Genomic DNA, 25,288 nt, shown 5'->3' with positions numbered 1-25,288 from the left:
TCATGCAGGAACATAGGCAAAAGCCAGAGCAAATAAGTATTTGCCCACATACAAGATTCTTTTATTGGTCATAGCTACTACTCTGAAATGGGTGAAGTCACCACAACAATTTCAAAGTAAGTTTATGTTTACATGTTCACAGACTGTACTTTTAGATGTGTAAAAATCCAGCAAGTATTTGATGGTAAATAAAATCAGAAACCTGCAGCATCAGTGACTTCGAAAGAAAAGTACCTACAGTTTTTCTTCCAGATCTATCAAAGGTAGATAGTGAAAGGAGACTGTGTGTTACTACTTAAAATACATTTGCATTGCTGTTAATGCCACCTCCATTCACCAGTTCCATCTGTTGACTTTTGTCAGATTCAAGTCCCAACTTTACAGACACTTCCACATAAGTGTTAATACTACGTTTGGGCTTGGTACTTCTAGTTGCAACTACTCTGTCAGACTACAACCTTAGAACAGAGACTTACGTAAATTGAGTTTGTATATGTAGCTAAGATGCTAGAAGATGGTAAGTAGTAGCCAAATCTGATACTTCAAGGAGGCTGAGTGATGTCAATGCAATATGAACTATAGTTTGACTTTCCTCTTAATGAAGTATGATCAGCAATGCAAAGACAGACACGGCTCTAAATGAAAGACAATGGGAAAGCCCAGACTCACAGGCAAGGACTGGAATGGCGACGGAGACCTCTGGTGGGAACAAGGAGGGAAGCAGTCTGGTGGTACAGAAGTCACCAGCTATTTCTCCAAGGTCCTTGTTTTCTGAAAGAGCGCTCTCATCTGTAAACTTTACACTCATATGTACACGACAGGTAATCAGTAAACAGTCCATGTTACTTGCTTGATTTTGTTTGATATGACCAGCTGTTCTAAAACATCTCGGGAACGATCTGCAAAAGAACCAAGGAATTTCTTGTTATTCATTCAGAATATATATAGGTGGTGTTCAGAAATGAGGTAAACAGCAAAACAATTCAGTTATTTATCTGCATTTACGCTTGCCTTGCTATTTACAATATCATACTTCAGATATACCTGTAGTAATTAAAAACTACTCAGTTCTTTCTCCAATCACATAACTGCAAAGCATCATCAACTAACCCAACCTAAAAAACCCAAGCTGGATCATAACCTCTGCTAAATTTGTTTTTTTCAGGCTGACTAGTCCTACTCCATTCCACTGTTTCTTGAATGGATGCTGTTCCATACTTCTGGAATAGAGTAGGGTTTTAATATGCTAACATATTTCTCTGAAGTCTTATCATCAACTTTGGGTCTGCGTTGAGGGGGGGAGGGAAAAAAAAAATCTAAACTCCAAAACAACAGAAAAATCCCTCTCTGAAGATTGCCATGTTCAAAGCACAACTCTCACCTTGCTTTGAAAATCTCAATATATGACTATTATTTTATCTATTAAGTTATTATTTGTTTGGGATTGTTTACAAAGTACAGTGTGCTTTTCCAGAGAGCAAGAAGATACTATCAGGAAGTTATTACTCTTCTTACTCCCTGCATGATTTGATCTACCTGTCACCAATGGGCATCCATGAAACAGAAAAATGTGTATCTTCGGACAACAAGTAAGGACTGCTTCCACAGCAACATCGGTCAGATTCACACAGCGTTCCATGTGGATCTCCTGTTATGAAAATAGTAGTAACAAAAGCCTGTCAGAGCACTCATAGATTTGGAGGCAGAGCTTTCCTTTGCCCAACCATTTTCAGAGATTCCCAGGCAGAAGAAATTATGACCTACTACTCCTCTGTACGTTGACCCCATATGTGGTCCTGTGCAGACCAGGAAAATACCCTCAGGAGAAATACAACAGCTTTTCTATGAAGTGTCAAAACTAAAAACACAAACCTGAGTTTTCCCAAAACACCTATAACATTCAAGACAACTGAGAAAGCTCTTCAATGAGACTCAACAATGTTTGAGTCCCATCAGTTTTCCTATGACACACATTCTCCTAGCTATTTGCTGTCCAGGAGAACAGAACCCAAACTGAATTCTGAGGTTTTCCAAAACAGGCAGGATTCATGAGTCTCTGCTGAAGTTCCTAATATCTATCTACATAGTTCCTAAAAGAAGTCTAAGAACTTCTTCCAAGACTAGACTAAAACCTGCTCTCTTCTTCATTTCTGTGCAGTTGTATAACTAGTACCTGTTGTATGTGCTAGAGAAAGAATAAATTCAGAATATATTAACAGATTATTACCAACTTCCCCCCCTCTAAACTGCCTTACATATTAATTAATAAATATAACATACAAGAAGAAATGCAGAAAAGATACTATCAAATATAATGAAATCAGGATTTGGGAAAATATACTTTGGGGATCCTAGGGTAAAAATAAAAAACCCCACAACATTGTTTTACTGTGAAAGAGTGTCTTTCCAAATTATAAACTCCAAGGATCTTGAAAGAGCACAGAAATGAAAGGGACCTTTTGTAATAAATGTAACTTTGTACAGAATGATGACACAGAAAACAAGAACTGTATTCACAGGAGCAAGATATACAAAAGCTGATATATGTATAGTTTTTAGTTCATTTTAATAAGTGAAATACGGAATCTGAATGCCTCTGGATGAAGCAAAAAGATCTATAAATCTGCCTGCTAGTTAGAGTTTGAGATTTTTAAGATCCTACTTTTTTCACTGTGTACCTGACATTAGATCACTATCACTGTCTATAAATTTACACTTCGATGACATGAAACAGAGGTATGAGGATTGTGACACAGACATGGAAGAGTTACACTGAAGAAGAGATTACAGCAAGTAATTCCATATTCTCTACTAAATTTCTTTTTCTTACTGCTTGTAAACCAAGAGACCTAAACCATTCTAGCTTTTTATACTCATAGAACACAACTTTTGGTTTTAAAATTGTCATTCCACAGAAAAACATTAAATTTCACCTTACTGAAACTGCATAGACACCCCCCCCCCCCAATCAACCCCACCCACACCCAAAAAAACAAATACAAAAGCACTTAAATACATGGCTTTTAAGGAAATGGAAACAAGTATTGAGCACAGGAAAATGAACAAGCAAAATCCGTACTACTATTCAGTACTACATGACTGAAATTTCCCATTAGTTCTTCTGAAATCAAAGCTCACCACCTCAACATTACTTTCTTGAACACTTATAGATGAAGCAGGTCTTATGTAAACTACCTAACTTCTTCTTCCTGTTCTAGTACAGCTTCCACAGGTATCCATGTGCAGCACACACAAAAGAAATCCTACGCACTTTCAAAGAAATAGTAACTACAGCAATGTGACCAGGAAACACCAAAGGCCACATTTTGTAAGCTGGAAATTTTTATTAAAGTTAAATGGAACTGCATTTCTATGGTTTGAAGAAAAAGGTCTTACACACAAGAATATAGCTCTCTGCAAACTGTGGACAGCAATAATACAGAAGAAGGACGATAATACTGACAGAGTAATTATACCAACATTGATGGAAGATAGTTCAAAACCCTCTAGGAACTTTACAGAACCCCACTCTACTCCATAGCAAACCCAAAACTTATTAAACTTATGAAAACTTATTACAATATTTCTGTTTTAAGACATATGTACTGAAGACTTCTGAGAGTGACCTAATCCAAATCACAGTGATAACACATTGCTTTACATTTGTAGGCTGGATACAAGAAGTGTCTTATGAAGACTATCTGCACAGTCTCAGAGTTGTTTAGCAAATCTGGAACTAAAGTTTTGCTATAGCTAAGGATGTAACCAGCTAAAAGACAAAGATATTTTCAAGTCAATTCTAGTATATAAAAAAAAAAAAATCTGTCATTGCTGTGGTCTGAAAAATAATAATTTCATCTTGTACCATAAGACTTAATCAAGACTAAAAAGATTGTCCAAAACAGACAAAATCAACCGGAAAAAACCCAAAACCAAATCTGTTTACCCTTCAAATAAAACAATAACAGTTTGATTTTTTTCCAGGTTATTAATACTGTCATCTGACCCAGATTTGGTATTTTGTTTAGGGTTAATTTTTTACTAAGCAATATAAACAAGAAAAAGTATGACTTGTTTCCCATCTTAGTCTCTAGATTAACAGCTTGGATTCAGAACAAGCCTTTACGAAAGCAAAAACACACACACAGAGCTAAGAAAGATGCTCTACAGAAAAGTAGTAGATCATTTATGGTTAAGTAGTATGGGACGCCTCTTCTCCATCACTTTATTATTGTCTCAGTGCCTAGAGAATCTTTATGCAAAGGCAACTTCATTTTCACAGTTGCTTTCATGAGTTAGAGATTTACCTATGCAGAGGTGCTAACCATCCATGAAAAAAAAAAACAACCCCATGAAAATGGATTAAATCCACAAAATTACCTGCACTACAAATTCTGCCTCAGTGTTCAACAGAATCAAGAAATAACTCCAAAGGAATCAAGAGAAAAAGTTAAGCATTTGTTTGTATTTATTATACAGCTCTCTAAACCAACATAAGCTAAAATAAGCATACTACATTCAACAGAAAAAAAAAAGATTTTGAAAAGACAGGTTCTCAAAAAGCAGGTCTGGGGCACTGCTACAGAGACAGAAAATACTCAATTCGTAACTAAAATCAGGGCAAGTGCGTACACAAAGGCAAAACTCAATAAAAACCATCCCTCAGAAGTAATACTTATAATAATTAAAAATGCAGGTATTTGCTTTTGTTCATTTCTTTGTTATTAGGTTAAGTTACCTTTAAATTCTTTGAACATGTTCCACTGACTAGTGCTACAACGCCACCATCTGTTACCTAAAGAAAAAAAATACACATTGTTATTAACACAATAGATTAAAGCTCAATTTTTCCAAACACAGCTATTTGAGCAGGAAAAAATAATTATATTAATTTATTCACCTCCCTGCAGTTACTGAATACACTTAACATTACAGCATTTTCTTCACAACTAAGCTTGTAGAAGAGAATTATCCAAGTATGGTTTTTCAGTCTATTAAGCACTGTTGCGTTTTACTGCCATGTGATCCAGCTTGGCTTTCTACCCGGATGTTTCCAACTGTGTAACCGCTATTGCTGCAGCTTCCTTGTCTCAATTAACAGTGGGTACACTATTATGGTCAGAGCATGGCACTTCCAATTTATAAGCTTTAAAGCACTTATGCTCTACCTAGACCAATTTTTCTTCTTTTTTAGGACAGCTGGAGATATTCCTGAAGGAAGTTTCCTGGGTTGGGAAAAAAAAAAGTAATCATGGCAGTCTTTTATCTGCTGTCTTACTTTTCCTTATCTTGAAGCAAACCAGTTACATACGACAAAAATCCCTCAAATAAGCAGTCTTACAGCAGTCGTCAGACACTCGCACTAAAAGGTTTATCCAAGTGATTTGCTATAGACAGCCACGAAGCAATGATTACCTGCAAGAGAGAGAAGTGAGACCAGAGACATTGCTTTCCTTAGAAAGGCCAATTTATTTGTTTGCTTCCAGGAATGAAATACATTAAACTTCCTCCCCACTTCTAAAGCTGGACTGGATATCAGATCTGTCACACAGTTTTTTTCATAGAACTTGTGTCAGATGGCAGGAATAGTAGTCATCAAATATACACAGTAAAGCTCAGCCAAATTTGACAGCTAGAATCCAAGCACCACAAGCTCCATTTCTGTTTAAAGATTTGATTACTCCCATTGCACAAATTGTCTTATCGCCTTCTGGCCCTCTTATTGCAAGCCTGCCGTACAGAACTGCAATAGAAAGGGGAGATCAGTGCGAATGAGGAATGGACAGGAACATCCCAGCACGGAGGCTCATAAAGGCCTATAAGAATGACAAGTATTGTCAGTACCTAGCTTAGCAGGTCATCAAGATGACAGCACATTTATCTCCTGAAGATACCCAGACCAGGAGACAAAAGGCACTAAATGAATAAATGCTAGTAACTCCTGCAGGTGTGTAAGGACCCAGACCAGAGTGTAAGGCCTAAGTTACTGCAAAAGCTGTCGTGAGCGAGTTTGTTTCCTGTGAGCGGTGCTTCCTCTTGGAACAAGCTGTATAGAATGCTTAGTGGTTAGCCGCACTGGTGACCACACAACAGGTTCTGACTTGTGGCCTGATTCCAGATCACAATTAATAGCTGCGCGTAGGTAATGCTATACTTTATAAAAGTGGAACACTGGCGGGAGCTAGTTGAAGGACCCACTAGTGTGGTGGCAACTTCCTGGCTGAGGACGCTTGACTGTAAGCTTTAATGTCTTTTTATGATATATCAGTTGGTTTCGCTATTGGTACAACAATTGGCTGCACTATAATTGTAGTGTTTAGTGGAATATTGCTTTGGCTATTAATAAAACGACATTTACAAGCTGCGATAGCTGAGGCTGAAATTCATTATTTGCAACTTTACAATGCTGGCCACTAGACATAGATCTGGTGGACCTAAGAATTTGAATCTAAACCCAGAAATACCTGGGCAGTAGCAAGTCTACCAGGGAATGGGCTGCCTATTGCTCCTGGGTGGTTGCTATTAGAGCAGCCACAGGAGATGTTTAGAGCCCTGCACTCAAGTCACCTGAATCTTTAACAGAGCATAAGCCCATCCCTACCAAAGGGACTGTTATAACAGGTTGTGACAGAATGAAGAGAATAACCACTGTCAATTCCTAAAGGGTATAAAACGGCACATCCAAAAGCAGTCCACAGAATCACAGAATGGTTTGGGTTGGAAGGGACCTTAAAGATCATCTAGTTCTAACTCCCCTGTCATGGGCAGGGACACCAACCAAAGACCAAGCCAAGTAAAGTGATGAAGATTTGACAGCCTGTGTCCCTTATACTCCATGTCATCAAAACAAACCTGGACCAGACTGCCTGGCTGCTGCCTGAACACTGGAGAGACCATCTGAATGTTACTGTCTTGATGCTTGTGAGTATATAGTTATGACAGCATGAGAGCATGAAACCAGCTTTGTATTAAAACAAAGCCCCCTCGCTTGCCTGTACAAGCTCTCCGTAACCACTGCTATGCTATTACAACAGTGTTGCAGTACTGTTTCCCACTCTATTGAGTATCTATGTGCATTGTCTGTAATGTCACATCTGCCCATTCTCTTCAAGGGATACACTCTTATTTTGGGGATAAACCATCTGCAGCTAGTATCAAGCCACAAATACATCAGCTTCTTGGTACAGACCAGTTGTCACCAAACTCTGTATGCATCTCTAACAAAGGCTACATAGCCCAGTACCAGCAGTTAAGTACTTTAGCAGCCCAGCTCTGTTCTACATGAGGAGTGTCTGGACAGATAGAACAGCTAACCCGCAACACACTCACTTTTGCCAACACATTTGGCAGAGAACTAAACTGTCTCACACCCTATATAGAAAATTGTTGCAGTTTATATAGCCCTTTCAGGCAAGACTCCTCCCACAATTATTTGCTGTACACTGAGTCAATGAACTTCAAAGAGGAAATGTACTGTTTAATTAGTGCAGGGACTTGGACTCTTGAGCCTGTGTTTCTACTTGTTAACACTGCTGGGATTTAGAGCACACTAGAAGTAGAGCAGTAAGTACAGGGTTTATGTATAAAACCTACCTCCTCAGAATGGTAACATAAGCATACTGATAAGTAAACAAATAGATTTCTCATCTGGTCCTGGGCCAGTGCAGCAGAGTTCTTCAGGCCAAGCTTCCACTCACACTCTCCGTGTGCATACAGGGGACAGAGCTACATTTCTTTCCTAGTTCAATGCTTCCCTTGCCTCACCTGCCCCATTTCTTGTTATTTTGCACCACTTCTATACCTTCTACTTACTGTACTTCATCTCTGCAGTCACCAGATGAGCCTATTTTCAAAATGGCTACATCACCTTGAGGCATTTGGCCCCTTTGTAGTCTAGCTCACATCTGCTTCCTTGTTCCTGCAAGTGAGCCATGCCCTTCTTTGCCTGTTAATTTATTTCCAATGTTCTCACTGTTTTACATGCAGGTTTACCAGTTCCACTTGATACTTTTAGTATGCATTCTGGCAATCAAAGACACAAGAATGTGGTTAGGCCTTGCAACCTCTGCAGGCATGAGCCATCCATAGTTTCTCTGCTTTATCTTAAACTTATTGCATTTATATCTAGTATATGTTTCCATTTATTTTTAGTCAAATGAAATACAGAATTCTAGTCTATTATCATTATATGATTATCATAAAGGAAAAAAATGTGGAAACCTTTAGTTACTCAAGAAGTTTTCATCTCATTTAAAACATATACAGGGAAACTTAGCTATTTTGCATAAAGGAAGAGAGAGGCAAGGGAACAAAAAAAAAGAGTAATGAAATAAGTTTGTAGAGTTAAGTGATAATAATAAAAATTACCAAAGAAAATATCAAATTACTTTTGATGCCCTACTTCTGGAAAAACTGAAAGGAGAAGAATAGCATCTAAAGTAAGAGCTGGCTACATTTTCCAGATCCGACACTTCATTACCAATGCTCTGTGTTTGTCTCATATTCAGCATAAAGTAATCATTCACCATCACAACAAACTGAATGCTACACTTACTGCAAAAAATCTTTTCCTCCACTTCATTATCCTACTGTAATTATGAAGCATGTTACAGTATTGCTGTTGCAGCTGACTTCCCCCTTCTCATGCTAAATATTAACTGTTGTTAAATTCTCTTACCAGCCCTTTCTGACATTTTAAATGTCATTCTTTTCATATTGACTCCGTAACATAACTCTGACAAGCCATTCAGAAAGCACAGTCACTCCTGAACTAGAACTAGTTACAGAGTGCTTACTCCTACTAGGGGTTTATATTGTTTGACATCCTATATTATTATTCAGGTCAGTTTATCCTAAGTGAAAGCAGGCAATAACCTGTCCAAGATTCTAATTTCTTTAAATTAAATAATTTGGATTACTTTACAACTTGAAGAAAGTGATTGCACTAAATAAAGATACTGGAAAAAAATCTCCAATATTAGGTAGATTCTAACAAAAGTTTGTATTTGGTCCACAGTACATGCTTTAACACCAAAATGTGTATTTTTCTGGTTACCAAGATGCAAAACATATCTTTCCTTTTCCTTGAGAGCAGTAAACTGGAAGTGAACTGTGGTCTTCAATCTTGTCAACAGCAGAGCTAAAAAGATCCCCTTTCAATTTTATCATGACAATCTTAAAAAAATAAACAAAAGTCAATGAGCCAACTGGCACCATAGTTACCCGAGTAGATGAAAAGTCCACACTGTGAAGAAATTTGCAGTTTTCTCCTAGTGCCTGCAGAGATGCATCCATGATGCCTGAACAGCTGCCCAAGTTCACTATTTGTAGGAACCGGCAGTTGAGCGCAAGAGCAAGAACTCCACTGTCCGTTATATCACAGCATCTTTTAAAAGAGGCTTCACGCAAGTAAGGGCAGGATAAGGCCAGTGCTATGACACCTGTCAAAGAAACAGAACAATTTAAAGAATTATTCATTTTTTAACATAACCACCATGCTGAATCCAGTATGCTGTCCCCTGGTCATTAATGTTCAACTTTCATCTCATGCCATGCCAGCAAGACTCTGTACAAGGAAATCATTTTGTGGTTGGTTTCTTTTAACTCAATGATGAGAAAAAGAAAATGACAATGAACAATACTAGAGTTGATAAAAATTTCTAAATGCTGAATTCCCTTCCGCGCTGTAGAGGGATACCTGAGAGATATTATATACACGAGGTATCACCTCAGCGAGAACACAAAAAAAGGTCAATGGCTTGAAAGCAGACTGACAGTGCTAGATCCCAGTGACAGTGCAGTGAGTATCAAGCAAAAAGCAAGGTAAGCGATCATGTCCAAGGTCAACTCAAGAAATCAAAACAATAATTCAGAAACAGGACAGGAACCAGGTACACCTATGGCACAGCTCAGGCCAGGACTGAAGGTCCATGGGCAGCTGGTGTAGGTGGGCATGGCAGGTGAAACCAGTCATGGCTATTAGGGTCTGTTGGTGCCCTCAGAGCCCTGACAGTTAGTAATAACCAAATTATTTGCACAGAAGTGTCAGGAGGTAGTCAACAAATTAAAAGTATATGAACTACAGACGCAATTAGTGAAAGGAATTTATTTCGGGGATGATGAAAACATGATGATTCCAGCTGTACAGAAAATTACATCACTTCTGGACAGATAGAAATAAAAAGTTGAATGTCATTAAGATATGTTACTATTGCGAAATGTGTTTATCTGATTCGTGTCAATATGGGAAAATGCTAAAACAGCATGAGTGTGCATATCCTTGTATAACCACAAAAAGGAAAGAAAATATAAAAGAAAGAACATTTGTAACTTCCTAACTTCCTGATATGTGTCTGTTAGTTCCTGATATGCTAATGTAAACCAGTTTTGCAGATAACCGCAAAGTGTTAAGACTACCTACTTTATCTACCGACCACCAGATGGGAGTCATAAAGACCCCAAAAAGTGAAGAACAAGTGTGCCAAAGAAAACACGCCTATTCCTGGAATTTATGTGTAAAGACCAACACATTTTTATGAATATGTATTAGTGTAAGGAATATAAACCGAAAACAGGAACTGTATGGTGTGCGTCTTGGTGGAGCGGAGACTCCTGGCGCACCCAGCGCTGTTTGCTTGCCTCTATTCGTTTAATAAATTGTAAACTTAAATTGGAATCTTGTTTGGGACTCAATCATTTATCTCACTATGTAAGAACTTCAAAGAAACATGGAGAAAATATTACTTGCTTGGGTCAGAACCACTTTGCAAAGAATGACAGAAGAGACAGCAGTGGTAGTTGAATTTGACAAAGAAGTAAGTACTATTGGATATTGTATTAAAGGACACTAAACATTTCATGTGCAACCTACAGAGCAAATGTCTCCTAGTAATGAGAAGGCTCAGGTATTTCTGGATGTGGTAGCCAGCAGGTTTCTCAAAAACAAACCAACCAACCCCAACATAAAATCCCAAAGAAACCAATCAAAACACCTGTTACTGAATTAGTAAAAGGTAACACTGCTTTAAAATGGGGTCATTTGGGGTCTCTCTTTTCTGTATGTAATTGAGGTGAGTGATAAAAGAGCTGTTCCAGCTTAAATTAAAGGCTTCATAACTAATTCTCAGGTTAAAAACAAGGCTCAAGTTGTAAGAAGTAAAGTTGGATGGACTAGGAACTTGCCAATAAAGAACTTGACTTCCCAGTTTTAATTGCAAAGTAATCGGGAATCTCTATCCAAATCAATGAAAAGTATACATAAAGAGCTCTAGGCTTAGCTGGTACCTTAAGAACTGACTAGAACTAGTGGACAGGTGAAGGCACGGAGGGAAGACCATCGCAAACTATATCACATGGGTCAAAAAGTGTAACAATGAGATGACATTGAAAATGAAGAAAATAATTGTTTTTAAGTTTAACCAATTACTCAAGGAAAAAGATAAGTGTATCACTATGCAGCAGTAAGAAAATACAAACCAAGACTGATCTAAAGTATGGTATACATTAGCTCAATATTAATTTAATATTTTGCCTCAACTTTCAATAAGGATGAGTTAATGATGGAGCAAAGGAGTAAGTGTAATGAAAAAACAGAACTTGTGGGAAGCAAAAGTCAGCAAGCTTAACTCTTTTAAGCTAATAGCTCCTGATACAACTTGAAACTGGATGTTAAAAGTAACACCTGAAATCCTAAAGTCCTAAAGCAAGTCAAGTCTTTTAAGTCAGAGAAGATGCTATAAGCTTATTTAACAACAAATACATTTAGTTAAAAAAGAGGAAAAGTAGTAATTTAGGAAATCACAAGCCTGAAACTTCAACCCCAGTGGCACTGGTAAGGCTCTGGAACAACTTTTGAGGAAGGAATAATTAAGATGAAGTGGAAAATACAATCAAATATAGCATAGTTTTACCAGAAACTTAGCATGAGAGTTAACCTGATAGCTCGCTTTCATAAGATAATCAGTGTTCTAGGCCTATAATTTACACCACTGAAGTGACTTTTAATTAGTCCTGGTGTGGCACTGGGGATTTTTTTAAGCAATATTTACCCCAGATATTTTTTGCAGTTTATTCCAATCTAACAAGAAAAATAAAACAGAAATAAGATCCCAGTTATCTGTACACAGATAACATACCTTCTGAAGTGATTCCAAATCTGTTCTCTTTGCAAGAATTTAAGTTGATTTTTTTCAATTCCTTGCAGTTATAAAGTTGCAATAATGCATTATCGGAAATATCACAGTCTCGGAGGTCTAGAGACTCTACAGCAGGGTGCAATACCTGTAACAAAAATCTACCATTTCAGTCAGTCAAACTCTGCTATGTCATAGAACATGCATATTTTTATCTACAATACTTGTAACATTAGACATAGAACTTTTTAAAAGTATTCACTAGAGAATGGTGTTGCCACCCCTAGGAACCAAATACTCTAAGGAAATATGGTATATTTGCTGCAACGGTTCATCTCTTACAGCATGAACGTTCAGTTTCTGTGACCACATCTACAGTAGGAACACATTAACACCACTATTTAAACGGCGGAAGTACTATTTTAATGGTACAGTTGCTAACACTAGTGTTTCTGCCAGCACAGGTATGTTTACCAAGGATAATAACCTCAAACTTCCTAGCAGAACTTTGATGGCAGAAATCTGAAGTGTAAAAAAGTACTGATTGTGATCCAAACTTAAATCTGCTGAACAGATAAGAGTAATATTGGAAAGATATTTTGCCCCAGAGCATTCTTCTCACCTACACACACACTCTTTTTCTTATAAGCAATCTCATTATCATACCATGAGGAGGTACCAAATCCTCATTAACTAGGCTTTTTCACTCCCACAAGACCATAGGCTGGAGTTTTTATGAAATCTTCCCCAAGAGGGCATTTATGACATTTAGACCCAAAGCAATGGAAGGCCAAATTTTAGTAACAATAGCCATGTATCTTACCTCTAATTTAATTTTCAAGGATTCTCACTACTTTTTAATAAATACGGTTTATAGCCCCCTCTTGTGCAAACAATCTATACCTTTGCTGAGCTGTCCTTCACATCAACAGGCAAGTGTTAGGTCAGGTTTTCACATTACATTATATTACTCCCTTCAGCTTGTCATTTCCTTCCTTAACTCACAAGGGTAGAAACATACGGTAAATTTCCATACACCATCAAAGATAATAGCACAGCTGACAGGCTTGTTAAAGGCTGTCCTGGTTTCAGCCAGGATAGATTTAATTTTTTTCATAAAAGCTAGTGTGAGGCTATGTTTTGGATTTGGGATGAGAAAATGTTGATAAGGTGCTGATGTTTTGAGTTGTTGCTAAGTAGTCAAGGACAGTCCAGCTTCTCATGCTGGCCTGCCAGCAAGAAGGCTGGGGGTACATGGGAAGCTGGAAGGAGACACAGCCAGGGACATTCCATACCATATGACATCATGTTCAGTATATAAAGCTGGGACTAAGAAGAAGGAAGGGGTGGAGGGATGTTTGGGTTATGGCGTCTGTCTTCCCAAGACACCATTACACATGATGGAACCCTGCTTCCCTGAAGATGGCTGAACACCTGCCTGCCAATGGGGAGCAGTGAATGAATTCTTTGTTTTGCTCTACCTGTTAAACTGTCCTTATCTCAAACCATGAGTTTTCTCACTTTTACTCTTCCAATTCTCTCCTCCGTCCTACCATGTGGGAGTGAGCAAGCAGCTGTGTGATGCTTAGTTGCCAGCTGGGGCTAAACCACAACAAGGCCTATTCCTTTCTCAGGTTCGCCATTCTAACAGGTACAATAAAAATCACAGTATCATTAAGGTTGGAAAAGACCTTTAAGATCAAGTCCAACGACCAACCCAACACCACCATGTTACAAGGAATACTGTTTTTTTGTTCTGCAAACATATAAGATGCAAAAATCTTTACTGATAAAGTCAAATAAGCCTTTTGAGAAGAAAAAGCAAAAACTTCTAGTAGATTATAATTGCTACCTTCCTGCAAAATGAATGGCAGACCTCAGACAGCTCTGACAGCTTTTTTTTCCCCAAATGCTAAAAGCCTCAAATACAACTCTTTTGGCCACAAAACCACCAACAAATCCTGTAATACAGTTGTGAGTAGTTTTCACATGATAACATTCAGCTCTTATTTCACTCATATTTCTGAATTCCTATCTAAGGAACTAAAACAACCAAACTCAGAGATGACGTACTTAAAGCCAAAGTGACCATCAACATTTATTCAAGATGCTTTCCCTGACTGTTGGCTTTCTTTCACAATTCCAAATCGCCTAGGACACAACAAAAGTGAGCAAAGTGCTGGTTTTGAAGCCACATGAAAAAATCTTACAAGAAGAACCATTAGATGCAAGAAAGTCTAAATGAGAAGCAACAGTACTATCAGAATACCACCTATTTAAAGCAGCAGAAGTATTAAGCTTCCCTAGCCCGTGATTCTTCACATGCTCAGGTATTACTTAAGAGGTTTGCTTTCTATTGTTATTCACAGATTCACATTGACTGACTGCATATACTAAGATCTAATCTGTCTCAAAGAAGACGGAATTTCAGTTAAAATAAGGATTGTTTGGATGCAGGGTACAGGCGATTAAAGTATAGATTTATATCCTGTGGACAAATGCTGAACGGTTTTATAGATCTTTATGGTAAAAGTGAGTTGGAATAAGTAGTTTAGTATGCGTGTCATGGAAGGCTGCTCCAAGTAAAAAGCAGAGTAAGGAAAAAAAATGAATGATAACAAAAATCTGTGCAAGAATAGGGAGGTAAGAGATGAAACAGAAGCTTATACATAAGTGCAGGTTAATAGAATTTCAACTGTAAGAAATTTAACTTTAAGCAAAACACTTAAACACCACCAAAGAAAGGACATGCATAAAAGCAGATGAGACAGCATAACCTGGAAAACTGCAAGAGAACGGACCTAGCCTCAATACTGTGGACACTATGAAAGAACAGGGCAGGAGGGAAGCAGTAGCAAAAACAAAAAATTCCTTATCCATATGGAAGACTAACTGAGACATTGCAAATGTGCCACGTAGAATACTTCGGCTGTACATGATGTTGAGCAAGTAATAATAAGGGCTAAACCATTTTTGGTTTAGCTTATGTTTTACCATAAGCCATTTTTGCTATGCCAAGCAACAAGAATATCTGCAAGAGGAAAGAACAGGAAAACTGAAGAGCTAAATGGTATGAATAAACAGTATGAATTCAGAACCCAAGAGGTGGGTAGCATTTTTTTAAAAAAGCAAATGAGATAAACCTGGAAACTGTTAGCAAAGAAAGTTAAGGTATAACATGCCCAAGAAAAGTGATGACAGATAATGATATAATTGCAGGAAATTGCAGGAACAGAGAAAGGAAAAACACATGAGAAGAAGAACCAGAACAGAATATCCCAGTGACAGATGGAAAATAGGCTCCAAGAGAAGGCACTGATCAACTGCTGAATGAAGACAAAAACAGATGAGATGTTGCAAAGAGATGGAGGAAAGGTTACAATTTAAAGTCTCTAGTTTCTTTCCAGACTAAAGACATCCTGACAGTTTTATGCACTTCCACACACACTCATTTGGTTTTAATTATATGCGTCTCTTAGGATGCTTAGAAAAGATTACTTACTGAAAAGATAGCCAAAACCAAGTTTTGTCAACTCAAATTTGCCAAAATAAGATAAATGAATGAGAGACTGATCTTTACTTAAAGACTTATTTTTTACAGTCAAAAAATGGTGCATATTAAAGATAAAACTTTTTGTTCATGAGTTTTCCACAGTACTTCTGATTCTGCCTCTAGTCTTGACTTCACTATTCTGACTCCAGGAAACTGATACTATTTGCCTCTTCTGAGTTACAGGTCAAAGCAGCAATGAAGAGGGAGTGATTCATTTTCTGTTTCACCAAGGCCAGCCTTTAGCTTTCCTTAATTCTCATGCCTCCCTTTGAGGCTAAATAACAGAGGCTAGATAACAGTAGATAGATACCAAAACAGACATGCTCCTGAATTTACAGCTAAAGAAAAGTCATTAACAGGTTCCATTTTGAAACACTGACAGACATCAGTGGGCAAAAGGGATGAAAGAATTTGATCAATTTCTAGTTTTAGTATCATCATATTTCAAAGAAACAAGATTTAATTTGAGATTTATATGGAGATCACGTGCGTAATGTCAAATGAACGTAACAAGTTCCTGAAATCTTTTCATTACTAAATTATGCACTAGCTTCTTGAAACATACTACATTCAGGAAGAGAGTGGTTTGCCCTAAGAGTCTAGTTTCCCATACTAAAAAGGGATCATTTATGTCAGCTGATTACACAGAAGTCAATTATCACTGAAGGGAGAACATTTTTAATTTACATGTCACCACAAACGTAGTCTTATCACTACTAATACAGGACTATTAGCATTATAGAGTTTAAGAAAAAAAAAGTGCATATACAGAGTAAACAGGTCTGAATTTATCCGTTGTCTCACGTAGACAGTTTCAGTTTAGTTCATCCTTGTGTATTAACTAGAACAGACAGAATAGTTTTGAATGGGTTCTTACCTCACTGATATTTGAATCAGTTATTTGCCCCTGCCTACTCATTAATTTAATCAGTTTATCCTTTATGTTGGGTGGTAATGACTTAATATCTGCAGCATATCTGGAAAGGTTCTTTGTCAGACTTTGAAGGCATCTGAAATAAAGGAAAGTTACAGTACAGTCAAAAAAGGCATTACATACTAGAACTAGAATAATCAAGGTGTCATCTTCTACATCCAGCTATGCTGCCTTCAAACCTTACCAGATCCAGTTGTTCCATGCTACCACCAAACCAGTTATTGCCCTTTGGGGTCAATCAGCTGATCCTTCTGTGCAAGTGTTCCCCAATTAACCATAGGCAGAAATTAGCCTCATTCACTATGATTACCAACCCAGCTCAGAAAATTAGTTTGCTGGTAGTACATTCACAAGAGCTCTAAGAAAAGCCTGGTGAAAGGCTCAGTAGGCAGTAAAATCTTTAGTTGGGACAGCTAGTGCCAGAGAAGGGATACTTCTCTTTCACCTCTGTTAAAAACATTAAGGAGGTATTTTCAGATATAGTATTTTATTCACTGTCTGGTTTGTAGTGCTCTTTTAACATGAACTGTGCTGTGTAACCCTGTGCTCAACACTTTTAACCTTGTGCTTAAAACTAGATCTGATCACTGAGTATTGTAACTTGAGGCAGAAATGTTTCTGTCTTTATGGGATCCAGGAAATCACAGATCAACAAGCTCGTAGTCCTACAAAGTAGACTAGACAGATAAAATAACTAGTGGACACATGGAAAATATAATATAGAGGGGAAAGTGAACCCATTTGGATTTTTACAAGGTATTCAAAAAGCCTCATCAGCAGTGGTTCTTCAAGAAATTAAGCTGCCCTGGGATGAGAAGGAAGGTTCTCATACAGCTGTTGGAAATCCTATTACAATCAGAAACACTGATTGGTTTGACTCAGCATAGCCATTCCTTTTTTTAATAGCAGTATTTTAGGCCTCCTTCTCCCCACATGCTTATTCATCAGAATGATTTATCAACCTGAAGGAAACAACTTGATTATTATACACACCGGGCTACAGATTTTGAACTAACAATAATGCCAATGTACACTGCATTTTCTATACATAAACATCCTGCTCTCTAGGCACCTTTTGTATTAAGGGTCAAAATTGTTTCCCTGTTCTGAGCAACCTGTTCCCTTTGCCAGATACCAAAACTTGACTTACGCAGTTTCCATCATGACATACTGCTGCATAAGTAATGGCAAACAAATCTCAAAGACCCAGAGCGCTTAAGTATTCATCTGAAAAGGAAGGACTAGGCAGAAATAAATATTAATAGGCCTACTAATATCACAGAATGCTGGGTGATGCTTTAAGACAGGATTTGAAATCCTAGAACTTTACTTGTGTGAATGCAACAAAAAGGGATCATTTTAGTCAGAATACGTTAAGATACTCCAGATGGAAGAGAGCTTTTTGGGATAAAACATGAAGAACAAGAAGCAAAATAAAACAGAGAGATCAGTATTATACAGATATATGTGGAATAGTACCCAGGCGGAACACCTGAAATAATGCTTTTCAAGGTCAAATACATAGAAGAGTTTTCACTTACGCAATATTGAGTACTACACAGCGACACTAATCATGCAATCCTTTTTTTTTTTTAAGATTCCTAAGGCACTTCAATGTATCATAGGATACATAAAATGTTAATGTCCCAACCTCTGCAACTTTAAATTACAAATCGCAGGCTTACTGAAACACCAGAAGCAACTCTGGGAAGGGTTTATGAACGGCTTCTTAGCATCCTGAGCATACTGACCTTCAGAGCAATCACCACTCACTAATACACTAAAAGACAACTGCTGGTCCTTAAAGGAATGAATTGCAACTCTCTGAAAGGAGATTTTATTATCAAAAAACAAAGTCCCTCAGTAAATTAGGAGGGAGTAAACTAGACTGAAGCTAACAAACATCCAGATATAACTGATAAGGCAACATTTTCCTGTCTAGGAAACACCAAGACAAAAAAAAAAAGCATTACATTATAGAAAAGCTAAAACAGAGGGACTTGAAACAGGGGGGGGAAGGTTAACTCCCCACTGTCCACCTCTTGCTTAGAAACCTAACATGAGTCCACAAAAACAATGGAGTGCTTTGAATTGGAGATTCTATTATCTATTAATCATAGCTACCTGAATTAGATTCCCTAGGCCAATTTTTCTTTTTAAATCCTGCCCAAAATGTTGAAAGGAAACATTACCATCCTACAAAACATTTTGCTTTTGTAGAATCAACATTTTGCCATTAACTCACCCTACTAGTAAACTCAGAGCAGTTACTGTAACTGCACAGTAACTCTCTCTCCCATAGCTGGCATCTATACTTTTATGTGATCTGGATACACACAGCAATACCCAAGATTGGTAAGTAATGAGTATAATGCATTCATCTGCCAGAGTTTTCTTCCCCAGCGTAATTTAATGAAAGAAACCATGAATCATGTTTTCATGGACAGGGAAAACCGAGTACTGCTCTACTCCTGTAATGACCTGATAAAAGACCATTCCTTCTTTCAAAATCTCAAACTGCTTTTTCCCTGTTCCATATTATCAGACTTGTTACACCAGCTGTTTATAGTTCAGAGTTGTCTACAAAGTGTCAAATGGCACACTCATTTGTTCCAAATGTGTCAAGGGGTACAGAACAGAAAAGGCCTATGATCTTTAACTTTCAGCTTTATGACAGGGCAAACATGTACATTTCCAATACATAAAGCAGAAATTAGATCTTTATGACTAATTATTCTACAAATAGTGTAACTTACATGAAGGTGCAGCTTATACTAAGTTAAGTCACGTGAAACAGAATAGCAGAACAGATGTTTGAAGTGGGACACATCAAAAGAAGAAAGGAATCAGAAGAACAGATATTAAAATAGGTTCAATGGCAAGTAACAAAATAGATACATCTTCCTTCATTTTTTAGGGTTGGATAATTTATGTTCATAGTAAGACCATAAAAGTAAGCTCTGTTTTGAAACTGATGCTCTACTACTGTCCTCAGTTTTTGTTCATGCATATGTACCCATCTGCAAATGTTCTGATGCCTTTGTAAAACCTTAGTTTTCCAAGACACATTAGTCTGCAATAGGCTGGCCACCTGTTAGACAGCTCCTCTGTAACAGATACCATTATCAAGGACACATGGAACAATCAAACCTAAGGAATACGTAACTACATACTTTTGTGATGACTTACATGTGCGGCACACTTCTTTATCATGTAGTGACAGTCTTAACTAAAACACCTTTAAATTGGATGTTTCATTTGTGTTGCTTGAAGAGTCTCATTTTTGATGGTAATAACTCTCTTGGTTCTGAGCTCATGTCTGGGCATTAACAAGTCAACTTAAAATACCTGCCAGGGCTCCGAGAGATTTGTAACGGCAGCCTCCTAAAAAAGTATGACAGCTAAAGCTGTTATCTGCCCCAGCTGCCTTTTCCACCTCTCCAGCAAGCATTGTTTCTGCCAGGCATCCACTCTATTTGGCAGGTCCTGCAACTCCTACGCTGTCAGTTTTCAACCAGGCATGATTATGTAAATGAACTACAAATTTTATGTATCTCAGCATACTGGCCTTAAAACTGCATCAGCTAGAAGTGTACGTGTAAGTTAGTCATTTCCCATCTTGGGAACACTAACTTCAGGAAACAGAAGCTAATATATGATATAACTTGAGAAAAAAAAAAAAAAGAATGTTTCTAAGTATTTCCAGTATGATGTTATTCCACATGTGACCTTTGGAGTGCTAATTTCTCTTCTGGGGCAGTGGGCAAAGGCCAATAAGCAGCAGATACACCTTAAAAAGTACACTTTCTGTTAGGTTTGGAGATCTTAAAAATAATGACCTTATTAAAAGGACTACTCCACACATTAATAGATTTATTTCAGATTTTAGTTCCTGCTGTAAATTTTGCTAGTTAAACAATAAGCCTAAGGGTTAGCCTAAGTGAGAAGCTTAAAGTGCAGCCTAGCATAAATACATGGCCATCACCTGACTGGTGTAAGACAAGAAACAATACACAGTTTTGTTAAAAAGTTGTGTAATTATTAGTTTCAAGTATTAGTCTTACTGGTATAACAATTATATTGTTATATTAATATAGAAAACTGCTGCAGCAGAACTAATACAGTAATGTAAAAAACCAAAAGTAGGAATTTTTATGGTATCAAGTGCCATAGTACACATAAAGAGAAATTACTAGGTCTAAGACCTAAGGTTAATCATGAGAACATAAGCATGTAGTGCAATGCACATCTTAAACATCATTTTAACAGATTAATCATGCACAGCAAAAAAAAGTATGGGTACTGTTTCAGCTTTATAAAAAGAGAAAAGGTATTAGCAAGACAGAACCCTTGTGACTGATTTCTATTCGCAGTCCAGCTGTCATTATACACCACTCTAACCAAATGTAAAGTCCAGAGATTGAAAAGGCTAGTTCCACCCCGCCTTGTCTCCCCAAGCACTTTTTACTGTGCCTCCCTCATGCTGGCTCTGAAACTTACAGTTGCACAGCGAGCTGTTTGGCATCTGATGTGAATGAAAATTCCCATTACTAGAACTGTGAGGTCACAGAAATAATACTGCCAAAACAAGTGGCTCAGGGTAGTGGGCAGCAGCAGCCTAGAGTTAAGCCAAATTAGATTTAGCATATAGCCACAGCTCTACAGTCCCTATAGAAAAATTTTTTTTGCAACACAATCTTGTCTGGCACCAGAATGCCACCAAATCACAGCAAATTAAACTCATACTGATTAAAAACTCTAGAGATGTTAAAATATTGAGGCTCTATTAACCAAGGAAAGAAGCAAGATTTCCAATGTGGAAGCACATTAAAAAAACCACTAAAATTAGCACAGTGTAATAAGGGCATCTGTAGCAGGTCACTGCAGAAGACACTGCAATGAGGAGAGAGCGATCTCAAGCAGAATCCTGGGGCAGAGTTTAACCACAGGCCTTGGTTGCAGAGACCTGTATGTTAGCATGAGTGTCCATTACATAACCTGAGCACACACCATGATCGCCTTTAACTCATTCCTCTGGAGATGTGTAAGAATGAAATGCCTTCACCATACCTCGGTGACTGGTGGATGAACTTGGCTGACATACTGTAACAGAGAAGCCTGTACACAGCTCTGACTCAGCACATGTACAAGTACATTACACCACCCACCTTCTTTGTCTTGTCTTGAGATTAAACAGCGTATATACATGTAACATTCCTCTGCTTGACTGCAGAAATGAAGAATACTTGTTTACTTCTAAACAAAAAATCTTACCAAAGCTCTAAAGATCACAATGAGCGTGAACCTCACCACAGACAGGATCTGTGCAGCATGCTGATCAACATGAAGGGGCTTGTCACATGCTCTGATAGCTGGGGTCCTCAGCATCAGAAAGGACATAAGGCTGCTATCATGTTTTCTACTACTACTATTCTTTATGCAACAAACCAGTTAACTAGCCTTGAGAGCCCACGCCTTTCTTACCGAGATCCCAAATGAAACAGCACCTTAACTTTGGCTAGGGTGAGTCAAATAGACTTTCTAAGCCTTTTGGGGAGCTATGTGTGCACCTCCCACCTGACTGTTCCCTCTTCTATGATGGATGCCCACTGAGTCATGTGAATGGGCAAGCAATCCCTTGTCATGCAATGGCACACACTTCAGCTATGTGCTAAATACATACTTATCATGACACCTAGATTTTGGCCACTGGATAAATGTTCTGGCAATTCATCCTGAAGGAGAAAGATTGACAGCACATACTCTAGTACATAAAAACAGTTGTATCTAAAAAACTTAGTACAAACTTAAGATTAATTTTTTTCTCTTGAAGATACAAAGTGGCTAATGCAGCCATGCTTGAACAGGGACCTGCAAATCTACACCAACTACTTAGTTCAAATTTGCAAAAAATACTCTAAAACCAATGCAGATACATGGAAATCAATGTGAGCTACGCCAAATCTTTTAGTTACATTTACTGACACAAAATTTTAAACTTTTCTTGAGAGAAAAGCTTATTAATCGCATTCTTTTCAAAAAGCTGGTTCATAATTCTCAGAGTACATTACTGATCATTACTGTTTAAACAATTAATCGTTTAAATTATAAATGTTTTCACTGTTATTGTATTTTATAGGAAACTATAAAACACTTTTTGGCTATACCAGGGCAACTATAATCTTATCTTCAGTGCTTAAAAGAAGAATAAAAGTCTAAGAATAACTGTATTGTTTGCTAGCTGTTTTTCTCTTATCTGTCAAATCAATTATTTTATCCCTATCATAGAATCTTTGGGTTGGAAGGGACCTTTAAAGGCCATCTAGTCCAACCCCCCTGCAGTGAGCAGGGATATCTTCAACTAGATCAAGTTGCTCAGAGCCCTGTCAGGTCCTAACCTGACCTTGAACATCACCAGGGATGGCACATCTACCACCTCTCTGGGCAATCTCTTCCAGTGTTTCACCACCCTCACTGTAAAAAATTTCTTCCTTAGGTCTAGTCTAAATCTACCTTCTTCTCCTACCGCTACAGGCCCTATCTTCCTTATAAGCCCCCTTTAAGGACTGGAAGGCTGCAATAAGGTCTCCCTGGAGCCTTCTCTTCTCCAGGCTGAACCACCCCAACTCTCTCAGCCTGTCCTCACAGGAGAGGTGTTCCATCCCTCTGATCATTTTCGTGGCCCTCCTCTGGACCTGCTCCAACAGGTCCATGTCCTTCCTGTTCTGTGGGCTCCAGAGCTAGATGCAGGACTCCAGGTGGGGTCTCACTGGAGCAGAGTAGAGGGGCAGAACCACTTCCCTCGACTTGCTGGCCACACTGCTTTGGATGCAGCCCAGAATACAGTTGGCCTTCAGGGCTGTGAGCGCACATTGCTGGCTCATGTCCAGCTTTTCATCTGTCAGTACCCCCCAAGTCCTCTTCAGCAGGTCCGCTCTCAATCCCAGTATTGATACTGTGGGCTGCCACAACCCAGGTGCAGGACCCTGCGCTTGGCCTTGTTGAACCTCATGAAGTTCACAGGGGCCCATTCCTCGAGCTTATCTAGGTCCCTCTGGATGGCATCCTGTCCCTCAGGCATATCAACTGCACTGCTCAGCTTGGTGTCATCTGCAAACTTGCTGAGGGTGCACTTGATCCCACTGTGTCATTGATGAAGATATTAAAAAATACCAGTCCCCATACAGACCCCTGAAGGACACCACTCATCACTGACCTCCATCTGGACACTGAGCCATTACTGTCTCTAGCTCCCTCGTAAACACAAAGGAAGTTTGACATAATGAAAAATTCAAAGCGAAACACCATTCAGTGAACTCACTGAGGCCAGGTGAAGCCAGGGATCCTAAACCAGATCTGTCAGGGCTCATCCCATTGTGTACCTGCCAAACTCTATCACTCCTGCAAACCTTGCCACCTGTCCTGTAACTCCTCCCAGGCTGTCACCTCTGCCAATTCCCATCACCTACCTTCCACCCCATCAAACCCTGCCAACTCTCCTGTAGCTCCCACTGAACTCTGCCAAGCCATGTCACCTGGCCTACCACCACAGCTGCCACCCACTCTACCACCCCGGCCAAAGGTGGGCCAAACCCTGTCCCTTGCCCCGTCTCCCTGACCAAGCCCACAGGAGGGCCCCGCGGCTGCTTTCGGTGGCGCTGCGTTTACTCGAGGCCGGGGTCCCGCTGAGGGCTGCGGTCTGACCCGCCCGGCCGGCCCTCAACCCACCGGACTTCCCGGAGGGAAAGGGGGCAGGCAGGCCCAGGGGGAGGGTGTCCAGGTGGCACTCACAGGTCCAAGAGGAGCTGGACTTCCTCGCCGGCGCCGTCCCAACCACCGCCGAGGCGGCTCATGGCGGCGGCGAGGAGCGGGGAACGCGGCACCGCCCCGACCCAATAGCTCCGCGGGACCGTGCCAAAATGGCGGCGGCTCCCTCCGGTATGTGAGCATGACGGGAGATGTAGTCCTGCTCCCGGCCCGCCTTGAGGCGATCGCCTCAGCGGTTGTGGCGGGAAGCGACAGGAGTGCCTCATGAAGCGGCCGGAAATATTGTGAGAAACTCCCAAATCTCGCACAAAGGGGCTGTCTCCCTACTTCCAGCGCTTAATATTTAGGACAGAGTATTTTCCCAAGCCTGGAAGAAGGAGGTTGGGGACGTTTGGAGCCTTCAAGCAAGGGGCACATTTGTTTTAACCACCGTTTCCCTCATTGCTGCCACCAGTGGAGTCATACCACAGCAGCGGTTTTCCTAATCTCCATTATCTGCACAGATAAGAGTTTGCTGTATGCCAGATCTTCATACTGACAATTCGTTTTCTTTTTTTTTTCCTTCTGTCTTTTTACATTTCTGCCTGGATAGTGTGATATAACTAGAGACCACACAGTCCTTAGGAGCCAACAACATTATTAGCGTATAATTGCTGCATCATTCTCTTCAGACCCAAGACCCCTCACCTACCCCTACTAAAAAGAACAAGTGATCGACTTAGATGAGGAAACCTCTGTTGTCACAAAATTAACTGAAGGATCCCTATCTAAGAGAAACACAGCTTGCTGATGATGCATGATCACTTTGCTGAAGTCAACAACTGAAACATCTGGATTAACAGTTAGACCACAAGGATGATGGGGCTGCAAGACCTACAAAATATACTTTTTTATTATTGGATA

At 39.1% G+C, this 25,288-nt stretch overlaps 1 protein-coding gene across 1 annotated transcript; it reads right to left on the bottom strand.

Moving 5' to 3' along the window:
* Nucleotides 1-825: 825 nt before the first annotated feature.
* On the bottom strand, nt 826-25,250 carry AMN1 (antagonist of mitotic exit network 1 homolog; the record flags this gene model as incomplete). The annotated part of the gene is made up of 7 exons (XM_082010095.1): nt 24,410-25,250; nt 16,562-16,694; nt 12,135-12,279; nt 9,223-9,440; nt 4,739-4,795; nt 1,537-1,648; nt 826-899 (listed from the first exon to the last, which is right to left on the bottom strand). The coding sequence occupies exons 1-7, from the start codon at nt 24,649-24,651 to the stop codon at nt 826-828; spliced, it is 981 nt and encodes a 326-aa protein (XP_081866221.1). The 5' UTR covers nt 24,652-25,250.
* Between the last annotated feature and the right edge of the window lie 38 nt (nt 25,251-25,288).

Source organism: Phaethon aethereus (genome assembly GCF_964289735.1).
Source record: "Phaethon aethereus genome assembly, chromosome: 1".
Taxonomy (NCBI): domain Eukaryota; kingdom Metazoa; phylum Chordata; class Aves; order Phaethontiformes; family Phaethontidae; genus Phaethon; species Phaethon aethereus.
This window is presented reverse-complemented; position numbering and strand designations above follow the sequence as displayed.